This window comes from Mytilus trossulus, chromosome 5, assembly GCF_036588685.1.
Source record: "Mytilus trossulus isolate FHL-02 chromosome 5, PNRI_Mtr1.1.1.hap1, whole genome shotgun sequence".
Taxonomy (NCBI): domain Eukaryota; kingdom Metazoa; phylum Mollusca; class Bivalvia; order Mytilida; family Mytilidae; genus Mytilus; species Mytilus trossulus.
In genome coordinates, this window is record NC_086377.1 from 38467866 (window position 1) to 38486817 (window position 18952).

The window sequence follows — 18952 nt, forward strand, 5'->3', positions numbered from 1 at the left end:
GATTTTGAATGCACATGTATGTGAACATTAAACAACCACAGAAAATTGTATTTAGGATAGTGAATTTTCGGCTAAAAAGTCGGTAGTGTATACTCATTAACTATTTCACCATATACTACTATCCGTTCTACAGACAACACCCAAAAATTCACTACTAGTATCCGAAATTCAGGTCACTGTGTAACAACAGAAATTCACCAAAAGTCAAATTAAGTTGTCCATTATGGCACTTCTTTTCGTCTCTGCATTGTCAGTAGGATTATGAACCTCTACAAAATTATTGACTTCCGTATTTTCAACAACTCCTTCTTCAATATATTCAGTCATATCATCATGTGTGGACAGACAAAGTTCGTGCAAAACACAACAACTCAAGGAAACTTCGACGGCTTTTTGAATATCCAGAATGTCGAGGTATTTTAATCTTCTAAATCTCCCCTTTAATGCCCCGAAAGCATGTTCAATGACCATTCTAGTGCTGCTGTGTACAAAGTTATACTTCCTTTGATTTCTGGTAAGATTACCATAATCCTTATACGGTGTCATCAGCCAGTTCTGAAGGCCATATGCGGAATCTCCCAATAAATGTGAATTGCCGAAGAACATGTTGGCGCTATCATTTTCAAATTTGTTGAAAATTAGTGAGTTTTTAAACACACGAGAATCATGTACGGATCCTGGCCATCCAGAGAAAACATCTAGGAAATGCATATCATGGTCACAAATACCTTGAAGTATGATAGAATGAAAAGACTTGCGATTTATATAGTTTTCATGGTATTCCTTAGGTGCACGTATTGGTATGTGTGTACCGTCAATTGCACCTATGACTCCTGGAAACCCTTTCTGACTAAATTTTTGGACATTTTCTTGTACCTGATTGTTGCTGGGCCATCTTATATATTGTGCTAAAAGCTTTTCACAAATTACATTAGCAAGACATTTGACAATTTCAAAAACTGAGTATTCACATACACCAAAATAGTCGGCAATTGCTTGCAAAGTCATCTGACTAGAGACATATTTAAGGAATATCAGAACTTGTTTTTCTAAACTAATAGTTTTGTAATTTCTGCTCCCTCTTAACTGTTCAACTAGAACTAAGAATGTTTCTTTATTCATTCTAAAGCGCCTCCGAAATTCTTCATTACTGTATTCTGGGATAACAGTTTCAGCGTAATTAAGGATTCGAGGAATTTTATTTCTTTTCTTAAGTATGCTAATGTAGCACAGTGACAAATTCTGATAACCGCTAACTGCTGCAGCATATAACAAGTTATCAATGTCATCATCGTCGTCGAGAAATTGTTGTAACATTAATAAACCCATTTGTTTTGACATTTTAGACGCCATGTTTGCTTTCAAACCATTTATTTGTTAGAAATCAGTTAAACCAAAACTGGTTTTTGAAACCAAACCAAACCAGTTTTAAACCAAAACCGAAAACTTAAACCAGTTTTACTGTAACAAATACGCCTTAAATAAAAAATAACAAAAAAGCATTATAAATAATATCAACAGGTAAATTTTATAAATATATGAATCATCTTAATTTGTATATAAAAATTTAAACAAACATCCTCATCTGACATTATAATTTTCTCTTCATTTTCGATTCTCCTTTTTGCATATAATTATATTGCTGAGCTGTATTGGTAATTTTCTTTTGAAAGAGTAAACTGCTTTATACTATATGTATATAGATGATTTTTTTTTTGCATAACAAACAAAAAATAATTTTGGTACTGGCAAATACATAGACAAAACAAATATAATGTAAACTCGACAGTATAATAATAGATATGATTAAAAAAGCTATTAGTTTCCTTTCCACAGTTCTACTGACAATTTCTAAAAAGAAACCGTTTATACATCATTTGGTTTTGATTGATTTTGTATTATCACGATATAGAATCCACTTAAATGCGTAAGTTTGAATAACAATACAATAGACTAGATTAAAACACTCATCTCTGGTACTAAACTAAGTAAGCAGTATTAAAACTAGAAATTGAATACAAGCCCCTCGGGTAATTATAGGCAACAGTAGTATACCGCTGTTCGAATACCTGTCGCCTTTAGACATGTATCAATGAATATAGAAAAAATACGGACTTGTTTAGTGGAAGAGTATACTTTAATGAACCTGTTCGTAAAATATTTTGTGTTTAGGATAGAAATTTACTATCTAACCGAAACACTGAGTAATTTTTAAGTTTCATTATTTTATAGACTGAAATAGTTATCTTTTCGCAGTTGAAATTTATTTACTAAAAGTACGCGCTTGTCTGGCAGTTATATTAAATTGTTTAACTCACCTGGCCCGAATGGATAAAACAGCTTTAAATTTTCATCACTTGGTGACTGTGGTCCGTCGTTATCTTTTACAAAAAAATTCTATGAAACTACAGGGTCATATTTAACTAAACTCGACCACAATCAACCTTGAAATATGTTGCCGGTGACCCAGCCAACCAACCAGATGGCTACCATGGCTAAAAATAACAAAACATAGGGTAAAATGTAGATTTGGGCTTAAATATTTGAAACCAAAGCATTAAGAGCAAATCTGAAACCAGGTCAAGATCTATTTGCCCTGAATCCGACAACCTGTTGTTCGGTTGAGATCTACAAATAAGTTCTAACAATTTTCGTAATTTTGTAATTTTTTTCAAAATATTTTCCACTGTAACCACTGCGTCAAGTTGATTATAGATAGAGATACTCATAAGCAGCAAGAATATTCAGTAAAGTAAGATCTACAAACACATCATCATCGTCAAAATACAATTATGTCTTGAATCCGTCTGTGTCCTTTGTTCAATATGCACATAGACCAAGATGAGCGACACTACCTCTTTAGAGCCTCTAGTTACTGGTATCAATGGGTAAATGCCACTATTTCAAGAAGAATGAACTCACGAAAAATTCACTAAATGTGTTCAATTTTTTATTTTGACCGCCTGACAACTTCACGGAAATGTTTGAGTGATTATAAACAAGGACTCTTGTGACGGGCAAGTTGATATCTGTCCGGCTAGCCCGACACATAGTACCAAATCGTCCAGACAAATTTTAATCTTAGACAATTTACGCCAGTTTTCTAATGAAAACAAGAAAATACTTTTTTCGACAGTGTCAAATGACATATCAAAACACAGTAGAAAATAACCAATGTCAAAATCACACAAATTGAATTTATAAGAAGTAAACTTTGAATTAATAACACTTTTAGTAAATTATACCTTTTATTTTGATAATTCATTTAGATGGTACCTTGAATCTATCATATTCTTAAGATGGTTGTATGGAATTGAACATCAAACCTGTCATCGATATTTTAATTTTTTTCTGCATTTTACTGTAAATTTGACCATATTTTTGATAATTGTATTTGATGTTACCTTAAATCGGTCATTTGATCAAGAAATTTATTTAATATGTATTGACAATTGTAATACAAACATTACAATTGTAATACATATATACTTTCAAATAGTACACTTTTATCATAAAAAATTGCAACATTTTTATAAAATTTACTTCTTTTGTTAGATAATTCATACATCTGTTACCTAAAATCTACCATATTCTAAAGATAGTAATGTAGAATATAACAGCAACCTTGTCATCGGTATGTTGCTACTTTTTTCTACATTTCAATGTTAATTTGACTACTCAACGACTATGTCACAATTGTCCAGGTCTAAGGGAGCTATTAACTTAATTTCCAACGAAATGACTTAAATGGACAGTTTAGCCCAGTTATTTGGAATGTCTACCAACGAAATATGGACAATAGGACAAACAATCATGTCGAATGTAAGTTTATACATGTATGACAAATTAAATCATAAAAGCATATGCTTTAATGACACTCTGTTACGGTATGTATCCCCAATCTAAGTAGTATTAATAATTTGATTTATCAGTATTAATGGCCCCAATAAAAAAAAATGGAAAGCGATTCTGTCGCTTATGATCAGCCGTTGTTTTTCATAATTATACCCGAAAGAAAGCAAAAATGCTTAAATTTAGCGTCTCATGATTGTAAGAGTTTAATTTTGTATTTCACTGAATATAAAAATGAAATGTGTTATTTATTCCTTGCGAAGTACTATATCAGAAGTGTGTCACAAAAAAACAATCATACCCGAAATTCAGAAAGCAAAAATGCTTAAATTCAGCGTCTACTGATTGTAAGAGTTTTACTTTTGTATTTCACTGATTATAAAAATGAAATGTGTTATATAAAAGGACAGTAAAACTTCCATCACATTTGGCAGATTTTGTTTCTTGAGTTGTGAAAATGCCAGTTCTGTGTCCCGATTGTTGCAAACAAACGTCATTTGAATAGACACATTAATTCACATCATGAGGAAAATGTCAGAGCAACTGTGTGTCCTGAAATTGGTTGTCTCAGATATTTTTATAGACGCGAGTATCTACAAGTACATTTTTGCTGTACTTACAAGTCCAGTGAGTCGGAGGCAAAATGATTTGTTTCAAATGCTTAGTTTGATTTAATTCCTAGAGATAACTTAGATCCCGTTCGAGGGGTGGTCATGTGCGAGGTAGCCCAGGAAAGGAATGTCAAAACTAAAAGAGAGAAAGTAAAAGTAACTATAGAGGCTAATTCCGCTGGCCCGAGCAGTTCAAAGAAGGTTAAACACGAGGTAAATGAAGTTATTCAAGACATAAATACAATGGTACGCCAGCCGGGCAGAAAGAGATAAAAGTTGATATAATCTCATTGAATCTTATTAAAAAGACCTATTGGGATCATGACAAAGGAGAACTTGTGACTGTGCGAGAACAAAGGATGGCAACTAGCAGCCATATTGACATGAACAATTTCAACTGGCCCGGTCTGGGAAGATTTTGTTATCAATTCGGTGTTCGCTCACCTAGAAGAATTAGGAAGGTTCAATCCACAGTTAAGGTACGAGTGATTGACGAAGACAGTGATGAGGTCATTGAGTCAGACTAGAATACTGGTAGACACGATATAACATTTATGCAGTTATTTTTGTTTTGTACATGTAAATTATAGGTTTTAAGTGTTTATATTTTAGTAATATGAAGGTCCTAATACTAGTACCCTCATCTAAATATTATTGTATTAAATGTCATTGTTGATAGGCCTTTTGCTGGTGCCTATTTTTCAGTGTACAGTCCTACCTCTGGAGCTAGACATTGTTTGTTTATTATTATTATGCGAAAAAGATAATCGCAGTCTTGTGCCATTTATTTTAAAAGTGCCAAATTGTGTTTGTGTGCTCTGTGTCCAATTATATTTTGTACACTTAGCAAGATGTACGTATGTATAATCTCTTCAAGTCATATGTGTGTTCATGTTGTGTTTTATATATTTCTAAGGTTGATTTTTTTATATATATTTTACAAAGTTAAAAGTTTAACCGTCCCAAGTATTATCGCACATATGCGGGCAACTCAGGTATATCTGTTTTTGAAAATTTTGAGTACTTTTCACATTTTTATATGCTCATTTTTGTTACGCATTATATTTTTATTGAACAGTGGAAGTTCAATGCTAAGAAGGGGGCTGTGTGATGAGTTTTGTCCTCAGCAATGCTTTATTATTCATCTAGTAATGTTATTATTATTTACTTGACTCTTATAGTCAGCATTTTCATGATTTCATCAGGATCATTCTAAAAGTAATACATTCCTTTTGTGACTAACCACGTATTTAGGTTAATGGCTTATGCCAGATGTTTATTTAGGTCATTCGTCCTAGTGCTCTATTACTGGTGCCCTAGTGTTATATTTCATATACAAGTGTTACATCAGAAAAATCTCATTAGAGAGTTTATTATCGTTAAGTTTACATATTTCGTCAGATTATTGGAAAGATCTAGAACAGAGTTGTGGTATAAAATGAAAGAGAGTCACAAGGCAAGATCGGAGAATCAAAGACAGGTGATTTGAGTAGTTAGCCGAGAGGTAAAGTTGTAGTATAAAGTCTACGGAGTGGAATATCTTTTACTATCTGTTATTATTATAAACTTTGTTATATGTTTGATGCTAATACATATATCAACCTTACAGTGTGATTTATTTAAGCAAAATGTCTGACTATACAGGGATCCATAAAGTTTTATATGACCAAGGTGTCAAGGACTGACACGTTATCATAACCACTTGATTGTCTTGTAAAAAGTGCATGTACTTGGCATTCATTGTCTGTGTTGGGTTAACGTCAAGAAAGCTTATACTGTATCGAGAGGACAGCATTCAATGAAAGGCCCCATAAATTACTAGTGTAACACTACTGCAAAAGGGAAACAGAACAGTATAAGTCATGCAAAACAATTAATATTCTTGAACCACACCAGCAAATGACAACTACTGAAAATGAAAATGTATATATGTAGGACTCTAAAGTGCGATGGTCACGCTAAAATGCGATGGAATGTCATATTAAGTAGAACACGCTTAAGCCATCGAATTGGAGATAAAGGATACTACAGATACAGTTAAGTCGGCTTCATATCTTGACTTACATCTAGAAATTAACAATGAGGGTCGGTTGAAGACAAAACTTTACGACAGAAGAGATGATTTCAGCTTTCCAATTGTGAACTTTCCAATTCTAAGTAGCAGCACCTGAATACGGGGTATATATCTCCCAATTGATACGATATTCCCGTGCTTGCTTTTCCTATCATGATTTTCTTGATAGAGGGTTACTGCTCACAAGGAAGTTATTAAACCAAGAGTTCCAAATGGTGAAGTTGAAATCATCCCTTCGTAAATTTTACGGACGCCATCACGAGTTGGTTGACCGTTATGGAATAACCGTTTCACAAATGATATCGAATATGTTCCTTACGTCGTAACTACAATCCCCTTCCCTTTCATGAATTTGACCTACCGAATTAGACTATTTACCGGATTTGTAATCACATAAGCAACACAACGGGTGCCGCATGTGGAGCAGGATCTGTTTACCCTTCCGGAGCACCTTATATCACCCCTAGTTTTTGGTGGTGTTCGTGTTGTTTATTCTTTAGTTTTATATGTTGTGTCATGTGTACTATTGTTTTTGTGTTTGTCTTTTTCATTTTTAGCCATGACGTTGTCAGTTTGGTTTACATTTATGAGTTTGACTGTACCTTTGGTATCTTTCGTCCCTCTTTTAAGCTCGATGCCTTAATACGCTAAAGTGCGTTTTTCCGTGAAATTGTTTATGTTCGGAACGTTAACTATCATGACGTTATAAGCCATTTATATAAACAAAAATATAGAAGTGCCGTTGCCGTTAAACCTAATAATTATCCAGATGAAGGATTTATACTTGACAAAATAAGAAAGAAAAGAGAAACAAATGATCCGAATCTGGAACACTTTTGGTCGTTCAGAAGAGGTGAATTTAATTTGTAAACAGAAATTTGATGAAAACAGCTGGGGTGCTATAAAAACAAAAGAGCAGATAAGTTTACAAATGAGTGAGACAAGTGTAAGAAAATATTTGGCCAACTTTCTTTATGATGCTGATACCTGTGCATTGTACCACAGAATAACTAATCGCAAAAGGGTTTTATCCAAAGAAGAAATGAAAACTGAAATTAATGCTAACCATAAAATTGATCACCGCAAAAGTGACGCGGTGTATGAAACACTTAGAAAGTCGTATTTTCCCGTAGTTCGGAACTCATAACGGGAAGGAATCTAATAATGCTGATCTTTGTGTAGTAATTGATGAGTTTAAGACAAGAACAATTAATAGTCGTCCATACCACCCCTAATCACAAGGTTAGTTGAACAAAAACTGTAACTGAAATATAATTGTATTAACTTCTTAAATCGTTTTTTTAACACAATTTTTATACCTTTTATGAAGACAAACAACAAGTCAATAAATTACTTAGTCTGAAAACAATACTACACTTAAAATGACCTCTGCCATACATTGTCTGACCCCATGAGGAAGTTTGGCCGACAAGCATTCAGGATTCTCTGCAAAATTCGATGCCCGATACATCACCTACCGAGGACTGTCGAAATTTGTTTAGCGGAAGGTTTGAGTAATTTGGCAATGAAAATCATCTCCTTCGACTAGGATTAACGCCAAATATAAAGTTGAAAACAAATCAAGTTGAACTTTTGAAATTACTTCAAGCGACAAACCTAGAGATTCTTGCAATTTTGCCAACAGGCTATGGCAAGAGTTTAATTTATCAATTAGCCCCGTTGACCCTGGATGGCACTGTGGTTGTGTTTTTCTCCACTCCAGGGAGAACAAATCTAGAAATTAAGAACATCAGGACTAAAGTGTTGCATTTTTAATACCAGAGTATATTATTAAAAAATGTTATGTGCATGAACACATTCAAATGCGATTAGCTCTCTATTTCTAATGTACAACTGCAACAGTTTGTCCTCTCAAACCACACAACAGAATTTCACGAAACCTTTTCAGATAATAAGGACATACTATGTAGTTTTGCATATCGACGTGTATTTGCCACTCAATTTTTTGTCTAGGAGTTACGCCTCTTTGAACTTATTTACTTTAATGTACTACTGCAACAGTTTGTCATCGCTACTCCTCTCAAACCACACAACAGAATTTCAGGGGGTAATTGGTGATATGACACCTATAAGTATATAAGACAAAGTTCTTAGATATAAAAAGAGATTAGGAGTTTATGGCCAAATGGTCCAAGTAATAAAAATACTGTATCACAATGCTTTTAAAACTGAGGTTGTCAGTTAAAATTATGCACTTGGCAAAAGAATGAATCCATGGTTTATAGTAACTAGTAACCAGAAGAACTTCTTTTTATATTGATTTCATTAGTTATAAAGAGACTGTAGTTATGACAGCTGCTGTGATTTTGTTTAGATATTCACATACTATTTCTGTTTCAGGTTCACAAGTTCCAAAACAAATGAAGCAAAACCGTCAAAGACTACCACAGTGGAAGGTTGCTCATGCTTTGGATTTCGTCTTCAAACCTCTATTTCATCAGGTATAAATAACATTTAATGCCATCTTGTGTAACATTTTTGTCCTGTCTAAGATTGGTGGTCTTTAATATGGGACACAGTGGATGCATTCATGTCACATAAAGTTATAAAGGGATATAACTGAAGATCGGTGAAAGTGAACCTACCAAAATTTGTACTGGATCTGAGTTTTGTGGTAATAAGTATTGTGTATAACATTCGGTTGAGGCAAACTGAAGCCAGAGAGCAGAAACTAACAATTCAGCAGTTTTTTTATTTGTAAAGGGGCATAACTATAGATCAGTGAAAGTTATGTATATTAACACCCAATGTTGTTAATTGAAACTAGATACCATGCATTTCTCATACTTAACAATATGATCAAATAGCTGAAAGACTTCCTGTGAAATTATTGAAATAACAACCAGTGAAGTTGTAATTATCTTTGTGTCATTTAGGTACCAAGGAGGGTGGACTAAATTTGGCATGATATATCATAATGAAATTCTAGTATATTTTTAATTGTATTGATTTTTAGGTCAGCTCATATGGAACCAAAGAGATGAAACTGAATACTGGAGAAAAGATTTTAATACCAGAAGTGGTTCGAACTGTTTGCCATGCCAACTTGGTCCACATGTACCAAGCCTTTTGTAAAGAAGCAGATGTTGATCCACTATCTAGATCGTCTCTTTTTGAAATTTTGAGGGTTTGTCCAGCTTCCAAAAGAACAAGTTTGAGAGGCCTAGATAATATTGCCACTGATGGATCCACAGCTTTTGACACTTTAGATGAAGTTAAAAAGCAGCTTAAACTCTACTTAACTGAGTAAGTTCTTATTTCTATAGATGGAAAATAAAAGCTCAGGAATAGTCAAGGTTAATCGTTATTCTCATAAAAATGTCACTACTGTTGTATTTTGCCAAAGAGACAGCCAGTTAGCAATTTACAGCACTAAAAATTGAAAATCTGTATACAATTGATCTATAAATGATGAGCAACTAAACATTGCATATAGCTAGCTGTACCTGTAATAAATTGCCAATTTGAATGCAATTAGTTTGTATCAATGGTTATGATTGGAAGACAGTTAGCGTAAAATTCTCTATCTCCTTGTCTGTAACTAAGGAAGCCGACATTTTGAATTGTTGAATGTATTGACATGTAAGTTCTACAATAATAAGCCATAAAACTCGCATGTTGCACCTAAAAATCCTCTTTTTATCAAATTGTATTACATTCTGAAGCAGCAGCCTGAAACTACAATACAAGGATTTCTGAAATTTGGTTTCTATAAGTCAGCTTTAGTGCTTAATGCATTTTCAATTTCATCACTTAACAACTTCCAGATCACCGCACACTTACATATTTTAACACTATAAAAATTATCCACTTGAGGCAGGTGAATTGTCAGTGAGCAGTAATTCACAGTTTCACTTGTTTAATTTTGCACATGTTGTAGATTAAATAAAAATTCCTATAAGCTTTACCTTAGTACACTTTAAAAACTTATTGCAGCTATTTTTGTTTGTTTGTATTTTAGCACTGAAGTACACAATGATTTAGAGAAGACTGAGCAAGATCTCCATTTATTTAAACTATATATAAAAACTGACTTTAAACTGCATACATCATTAGCTGACCAGTGCCCTGACCAGTGCATTATGTTCGCATTGTCTGATCCAAAAGATCAAACACTTCAAAATAAATGTACCCACAGTCATAACATGGTTTGTGATATATGTGAGCTGTTCTCCAGGTCTATAATCAATCTCAAAAGAATTACATCTGAAGAGAAAGGCAAGTTTTATCTTACTGTATTGCAGGTTTGCTTAATTTGTTTTGTACTGTATAATAATAAGGAGAAGTGGTATGATTGCAAATAAAATATTTATCCATAACAGTTCAAATGAAGTGGGTGTTAGCATTAAATGGGCAATAATAAGGTCTTTAACAATGAGAAAAAAAACCACATCGTATAATTGGCTATAAAAGGCCTCAACATAAAACATTTGAAAGAATTAATGAACAAAAACTTAACTGATTTATAAAGGTTTCTTTATAGTTTATAAATATTAAAACTTATTTTGGTGAATATTTTTAAGGTCATTGTTCACTATATATACATGTCTTATAATAATTAGAAAATAAATAGTCTCTAACATTATTTCATTAAATGTACATATCATAGTATTTTATTAATGTTTATTGAATTTTTCAAATTCAATACAAATAATAATCAATATCTAATCTATTGCTTTTATCATATGCAGATATTCCAGTGGAACTTAAGTCTGAACTTCTTCAGGATATTGAAGTAGGAGAAAGCAATATCTTGTCTTGGAAGCAGCACTTGGTTCGTTGTGCCAATCAAGATAGATGTAGACAAGCTCTTCTAGGCAGTTTGAAGAAAGAAGAAGTTTTTATTATAATGGACTGGGCGATGAAATTCCTGCCCTTGTCATTTAGGGAAAAACAGTCTGACTGGTATGCACAAAAAGGCATAAATTGGCATGTGTATGTGTGCATTTTCAAAGATGATGAATCAAATTTGAAGGTACTAACAATGCTTTTCATAGATGATGTTATCAGTTACTTTATTACAAGGTACAATTAAAAAAAAAAGTCTTGAAATCACCTGAATAAATAAAATTGAAAATGGAAATGGGGAATTTTTCAAAGAGACCACAACCTGACCATAAAACAGTCAACAGCAGAAAGTCACCAATAGGTATTCAATGCAGCAAGAAATTCCCGCACCTGGAGGCGTCCTTCAGCTGGCTACACAAATATATATATATACTAGTTCAGTGATAATGAACGACATACTAAACTGCAAATTACACACAAGAAACTGAAAATTACTCCTACAAGTATATGCATTATACTTTGTGAATGTGAATTATAAGAAGCTGGTATATCATTTTTTTTTATTTCTAGTCATTGCAACTACGTTTATTGTTACAAGGTTACTTTTGAAACTGGAAAGCTGTACATTTCAGGAACTTTTCATCTATTCAAGACTATACAAGTTCGCCTAGAAAAATACAATTTGATCTCTATGTAGCTTAATTATTGTATGACCCTGTCAGTCAGGCACCTTAATGCTGACCATGACCTTTATTCATGATTCATTTTTAATGCAGATTCATAGAAAACTTTTCTTTATAGGGTTTAGTTTTTCATTATTATCAAAAGTATTGTTATATCAGAAATATTTGAGATATAGATATAATAGGTAAAGTTCTCATTATCAATAGATAGAAATTCTATTTTAATGTTTACATCCTCATCAAATTTTATATTTTGGTAAATATTACAGGCTTAAGACTTTTGTACATAAAGTTTTTGGAAAGACTATTGTGTGAGTCCAAAATTTGTGTAACTCTTATGAGAGATGGAGTAAAATTGTTTAATTTTCTTTTAATTTTACAGCATAGGACGTATACCCATATCTTTGACCAGGTGAAGCAAGATTGGTTTGCTGTTGTGTCTGTGTTGGAACACACATTAAGAACAGTGAAGAAACAACTCCCCTGTATTACAACAGCTTACCTCAGAAGTGATAATGCAGGTTGTTATCATTGTGGAAACACATTGTTATCCCTTGATGGGATTTCAGAAAGAACTGGTATAATATGCATATATATTCTATTGAATGACAATACATTTTTGTATTTCTGTAGAATTTTAAGGAAATGTAGATCATTCTTTAAACAATTGTTCTTACTAATTACATATGTTGTCAAGTATAAATTTGTATAGCAATGTTCAGAAAATTACTGCTTCTATTGAAATACAAAAAACATAATTTATGTGTGTATTAACTGGACTAAGTCACTTAAAAATCAGTTCTTCAGACTTAATATAAAAAAGACGAAGTGGTATGATTGCCAATGAGATAACTATCCACAAAAGACCAAATATTTGTATGACTTGATCAAGTTTATATACACCAATAAATTCATTTAAAAAAATCAAGGAATCCTATAATTACTGACAGAACAGTTATTTTAAAAAAGGACATATTTATTTTAGGAATCACCATAAAAAGATATGACTTTAGTGAGGCGCAGGATGGTAAATCCTATTGTGATGCCAAGATTGCCCATCTAAGATGTAAGATTCGTCAATATGTTTCTTCTGGGAATAATGTTAAAACAGCAGGCGATATGAAGAACGCCATAGATTCTTTGGGTTGTGTAATGGGCTGTCAATCTTCACACGTCCAGATAAATTCCCAAGTAGCTGGAGAAGCCAATAAGATCAAGAATACATGGAAAGGAATATCAAAGATCTCAAATATAGAGTTACGGTAAATAGAATGCACTTTATTTTGTTCATGTCTCTTTTTACTGACTACACCAAAATTTATACAAATTATATATTCAAATTTGAAATTAGTTTCATTAAATAAAATATTTCTTTCAATTGTAAAATGTATATATGCTTCATAAAATAATTTCAGCTCTAAATCTAAAGATTGAATGCATCATGTTTGGGTACATTTTGTAATAATTTGAGATAAAAAAATAATTCATGGACAGAATTTCATAGTGAAATATTTCCCTGAGGAGGGGATAAAATTTCAAACTTCCTTTAAAGATATAACTGAAATATTAATCATATTTATTTAAGAAATGACTGTTATGTTTTTCTGTCACATTACAAAATTATGTCTATGATTTGATAAACAAAACAATGTCAGCCAATCAGAAGAAGTGTTACATTGAAAATTAAATTAAATTAGTATTAGAATATTGACGAAATGTTACTTTCATGTTTATGTTTTAGAAAATTTACATATAAAAAAAATTGCTTTTGTCAAAATTTATGCTTTCTTAGATATGAGCTAGAATTTACCCCTTCAAAATATTTGTCCAAATCCTATGAAAATTATATTTTTTTTTTATTAGAATATTACATAAGTATACTTGAAAAACTTATTGATATTTTATTTAATTATTTTAAGGAGGAAAGTCAACCTGAACAGGGACATAAAAAGAATGAACAAAATAATATAACATCATGTTTGCCACAGATGAATGGACAAGGATCTGCTGTTCAAAATCAGCTTAACAATTTTGAAATATGATTTATTCTTGCTTTGCCATACTCATCGAATACTCGGCATATCATGTTAACTAAAAAAAATACAGATATATCTATTGTTTTCAAATGAAGTTCATTGTTATATATTAGAAAAATATTCTACTTATTTTGAAATTAATGTAGTATGATTTGTAATCACAAGTTATTTTTAATTTTTCAGAGAAAAGCAGATCATTGCATTTAAAGCTTTTGGAGTTGGTTGTGGGAATGTGATGTCAGAAGAGCAATTGAAAAAGATCTGTCCTTCCCAACTGTCTGCAACAGAAATCGTTCTCATTTCTGACTTTGTTGTACCAAAAAAGGAAGCAGGCAGCATTACTTACAAAGCCCATGATTTGGTTACTGATACTATTGCTGTGGAATTACCTGTTGACAGCAACCACAATGAGACCATGCAACCATTATCGAATAGTATATTCACATGTATAGAACCTTGTTGCTCAAGAGTGTTCCAGACTTACTCTGGTCTTGAGTCCCACATACTACTGGGAAACCACCAAATTAAGTTAAATAGAATTTCCACTTATGACAACATCAAAATAAAATGGAAAGAGTCCTGCTTGAACATTGCAGAACATGCTACAGTGTCCAGAGATTCAAAACTGACTCCAGGTTCACCATCTTCTGATATGGGTTGGGCAATAAAGAAGGATAGAAAAAGTCATAGATTCACAGAAAATGTTAAAACATACCTAAGAGCTATTTTCAATGCTGGTGAACAAAGTGGTAGGAAATCAAATGCAGACGATGTCTCTAGAAACATGCGTGTTTGTAGAGATGAAAATGGAAACAAAATGTTTCAACCAGAAAAATGCCTTCAACCAAGCCAAATTGCTTCTTTTTTCTCTCGTCTGTGTGTTATGACCAGAAATACAAGACCACAACAAACACTTGACGATGAAGATTTGGAGCCAGCCCTTAATTTGATTGACGCTATGGAGGCTATGGATGTTTTAAATTCATGATTTGCATAAATATGTACATTTATTTACAACTGATAATGCATGATAGTTATTTACTAAACAACACAAGGAAAGCTCCATATTTCTCAATCTAGTTCTGCTAAACAGATTTTTTTCTCTTAAGATATCACCTTTTCAAACAAAAAGTTTAACTTTTTTACTTAATTTTCTTCAAACTCATAAATAAATTTTTACAAGATATTCATAAGAAAAACAATGTTCCTTATTGTTATGGCCATTTTTCTCCTGAGGCTTATTTGATTAATGAAACTTGAGTTTTCACTCAGACCTGTAAAATTTAAATTGCAAAATTGGCATGCTGTAAAAATTCTGGAAAACTGATATTTTGGTATCTTTTACTATACCAACAGGAAAATAACAGTTTATGTTAATGTGCGTTGAATATAGCTCATAGGTTTGTTCTGACATTTTCTGTGAATATTGTTTATTAATAATCTGAGTGCTTACCAAACATTTTGTGATTCAGTTAACAAAATGCTGGCTATTTTAACATTAAATAAGTTGAATTTAGTTAAAGCAAAAATGGAAACATATATTTCGAGGAATTTAATCATTTCCTAAGGGACATAACTCTAATACAGTTTGTAGACATTATATTGACAAATTCAACCTTAAACAGTAATATGTGATCTTTAACTTCATACAAAATGTTTATAAACAAAATTAAGACCTGGGAGTAAAAGTCAGGAAAATAATATTTCGGTAAGATTTGGTATCCTAAAAATAAAATGTATCAACATCAGACTCAAACTTTATCTATAACTTGACACTATGAACCTGAAAACTAAAAATGAAATCATTAAGTGGAAGTTATTTGGAACAAAATTATGGAAAACTGCTTTTTTTGAGAATTTTGCTTGTGTTCATTGGGCACAACTGCATTATATGTGTGTATGGAAGCGGTTACCTCAAAATATGTGATATGATTTAAAAAAAAAAGCAAAGTTTTAAATCAGGTGACAAATGCCATTTCTATTTTCTGTATTCTGTAGGGAAGCATTTTTTATTACATGTAGATAAAGAATTCATCATTTAAAATACTTGTGCATTTTTATACTTATATATGTTGATAACAGAGGCCTTAAAATGGGCCTTCTAGAATTGATATTGTTGGACTTCTTTGAAACATGGCTAATTTAATTTGAGGTGAATAATTGTACCAAAGGTTATAATTAATCAAATTAATCAACTTGTATGTAAGTCAAATGTCATCACCTGTATTTTTAAAGGCTTTATGGTCTGAATATATATTGAAAATACCCTTATGACTGATATTAATAACAGATGATAACCACTGGATTACAGGCCCCTTATTTTGTACAGGCATTTTAATCCATCCTTTCATCAAGACAGTGGTGACTTAAAAACAAAAGAACGTTAGCTTGTTTCCAAAGGCTCTCATTTATATTAGAAAATGTATGGATATAACATTAACTTTGGCACTAAGTGTGCTCAAGAAGGCCCACAATTTCTGATACATAGGCGGATCCAGGGGGGGGGGGGCGGGCCTGGGGGGCCCAGGTCCCCCCTTTAGTGGGACAAATTTGGTTGATTATATAGGGAATCATTGAAGCATGACTGGAGCGGGCCCCCTCTTAGGTCAGTCAGTGGGCACCCCCTTAGGTACCGATATATCCAAATACCCTATAGGTAAAAATCATCAAAATTCATTCCAAATATGCCATAAACCTATAAATAGCTCAAAATGATCTTTAAATTTGTAAAAAGAGGCCATTTGATAGAATTCTGTCAATTTAACATAGAAAAAACTCTTTTCAAGTCAAAAAAAAAAAAATTAAAAAAATGACCTAAAATGTGCATTTTGAAAAAATATAAAATTTTCCATGCTAATTTCTGGAGAAATTTATGTATGTGCACCTGGTGAATTTTTGTGAGGTAAATATATTGTTTCTAAGCTGTTTATACATAATAATAAACTTGTATTATCATTAAGGATAATATTGAAATTTTTGTAGTACATTTAAGTATGTTTTTCAAATTTTCTAGGAAGTGGTTGCTAAGGAAAAACATGCTTGGTAACCAAGGTGTTAGAAATATTTGAATGTTAATGTTGATGCCAAATCTTAAAATCCACTTGCTCAAGTGTAGATATCCTTTACTACATGAATATTATAATTCCATTTCATACTTTTTTTTTAGTGATGTATACACGAGTCAATTACTTTCAAATTCCTACTATTTTCAGCTGTGAAATATGTGTTGCTATGGAACTTGTTTAGCTTGACAACAAAGTATAAAATAAAGTATGCAGTGATCAAATACTCAAATGTTTGTTGTTTTGTATCATTTTAAACAAAAATTTCATTGATTTATGATTTGAGATAAATCACCCTCTGCATGATTCTTAGGTAGACTGGTACTTAAAATGTAAAGTTTTAGTTATTTATTGGAAAGTAGAATGCTTCTGTTACATACATTTTGGCTGTATTTGACAATACAATGAATATATATATATATATATATACAACTCGTCTAAACATCAACCCAACAATGTTAGATCTGTAAATTTGCTTTCGCAAATTTTTGGTTCTTCCCTCGCCGGGATTCGAACCCATGCTACTGTGATATCGTGACACCAAATCGCCTGCACTGCAGCCGTCCCGCTAGACCACACGACCACCTGGGCTATATATCGGGATCTAGCATAGTTTAGTCATGCTAAATTACTGAAATCTTCACAATTAATGTAAAATTTTAGACGGTCTCCGTCTTAAATGAAAGTGGTTGCATTCGTGTTCATTCTTAATTTTGAAATATAAGTTGTGTATAAGAAATATGGTCACTTGGTCTTCTCCCGACCAGCAGTAAAACGCTTGCCGAAGTGGGGCGTCCGTTTGGCTGTGCGGGATGTATCAAGTTCGCAGTCACGTCCGGTCAGAAGGGGACGTTAAATCCGATGCCTCGTGTAAAGAGAGTGCCACGCTCTTTGTACGTTAAGAACCCTTGCAACAACTCTTTTGAGGGGTCCGTAGGTGGCCTGTTGCAAGGCAAAATTTCTGTCCCTATCCAATATACCCTCCTTTTCCGGTGGCAGTCCAAATTTCTCCGACCATCATCCAAGATGGCTTCTATTGTATCAACCTACCTATTGTATTTATTGTGAACTTGTTCTCGTCCTGAATATGCATGAAATATTTGCCACTGGACGTTAAGCAACCAACAATCAATCAATCAATCAAACAAGAGTGGGTGTGTTGACCCCCTAGTGACTTCCCTATTATTTTATTTCATTTGTTTTATTGTCCCTTCCAAGAAAATATGTGGTTTAGGGTGGGAATCTGGACCGTTTACAAAATAATAGCACATTCTCAAATTGAACGGAGTGGGGATGACTCCTTGGGACATATTCGCAGTTCATCGCATCGTTCGGTCAGATTGGGGACGTTAAATCCGATGCCTCGTGTAAAGAGAGTGCCACGCTCTTTGAATGTTCAGAACCCTTGCAACAACTCTTTGAGGGGTCCGTAGGTGGCCTTGTTGCAAGACAAAATTTCTGTCCCTATCCAGTATACCTTCATTTTCCAGTGGCAGTCCAAATTTCCCCGAACATCTTCCTAGATGACCTCTATTATTTGAAGACCTACTTATAGAATTTATTGTGAACTTGTTCTTGTCCTGAATATGCATGAACAATTTGCCACTGAACGTAAAGCAACAATCAATCAATCTAGATATAGTTCCTTCGACCATGTTTTTTAAGTCATCCAATTCTCTTTTTAATCTCTGCATCTCCCTATCACCTTGTGTTTGTTCTTGCTGTTTTCTTTGTCTTGTTCGTTCTTTTTCTGATTCTTTCTTGACATCTTTCATTTTTGTTTTACTTTCCCGTACTGGTTCATTACTTGCTCTACTGTATTTTT

General features: G+C 32.8%; 2 protein-coding genes across 2 annotated transcripts; one reads left to right on the forward strand and one right to left on the reverse strand.

The window, feature by feature from the left end:
* Window positions 1–204: 204 nt before the first annotated feature.
* Window positions 205–1353, reverse strand: LOC134717921 (putative nuclease HARBI1). The gene has a single exon (XM_063580420.1). It carries the CDS (start codon window positions 1351–1353, stop codon window positions 205–207), a length of 1149 nt encoding a protein of 382 aa, XP_063436490.1.
* Window positions 1354–11253: 9900 nt separating this feature from the next.
* Window positions 11254–15053, forward strand: LOC134717922 (uncharacterized). Its single transcript, XM_063580421.1, has 4 exons — window positions 11254–11533; window positions 12412–12607; window positions 13015–13291; window positions 14249–15053. The coding sequence occupies exons 1-4, from the start codon at window positions 11408–11410 to the stop codon at window positions 15051–15053; spliced, it is 1404 nt and encodes a 467-aa protein (XP_063436491.1). The 5' UTR covers window positions 11254–11407.
* The last annotated feature ends 3899 nt before the right edge of the window (window positions 15054–18952 follow it).

Bases quoted from the DNA above. Each gene is read 5' to 3' on its own strand.
- LOC134717921 (XM_063580420.1), bottom strand. From the start codon at position 1,353: ATGGCGTCTAAAATGTCAAAACAAATGGGTTTATTAATGTTACAACAA.
- LOC134717922 (XM_063580421.1), top strand. From the start codon at position 11,408: ATGGACTGGGCGATGAAATTCCTGCCCTTGTCATTTAGGGAAAAACAG. The intron at 12,608-13,014 runs GTATAATATGCA...TATTTATTTTAG, and splicing joins TGGGATTTCAGAAAGAACTG to GAATCACCATAAAAAGATAT. The intron at 13,292-14,248 runs GTAAATAGAATG...TTAATTTTTCAG, and splicing joins ATCTCAAATATAGAGTTACG to AGAAAAGCAGATCATTGCAT.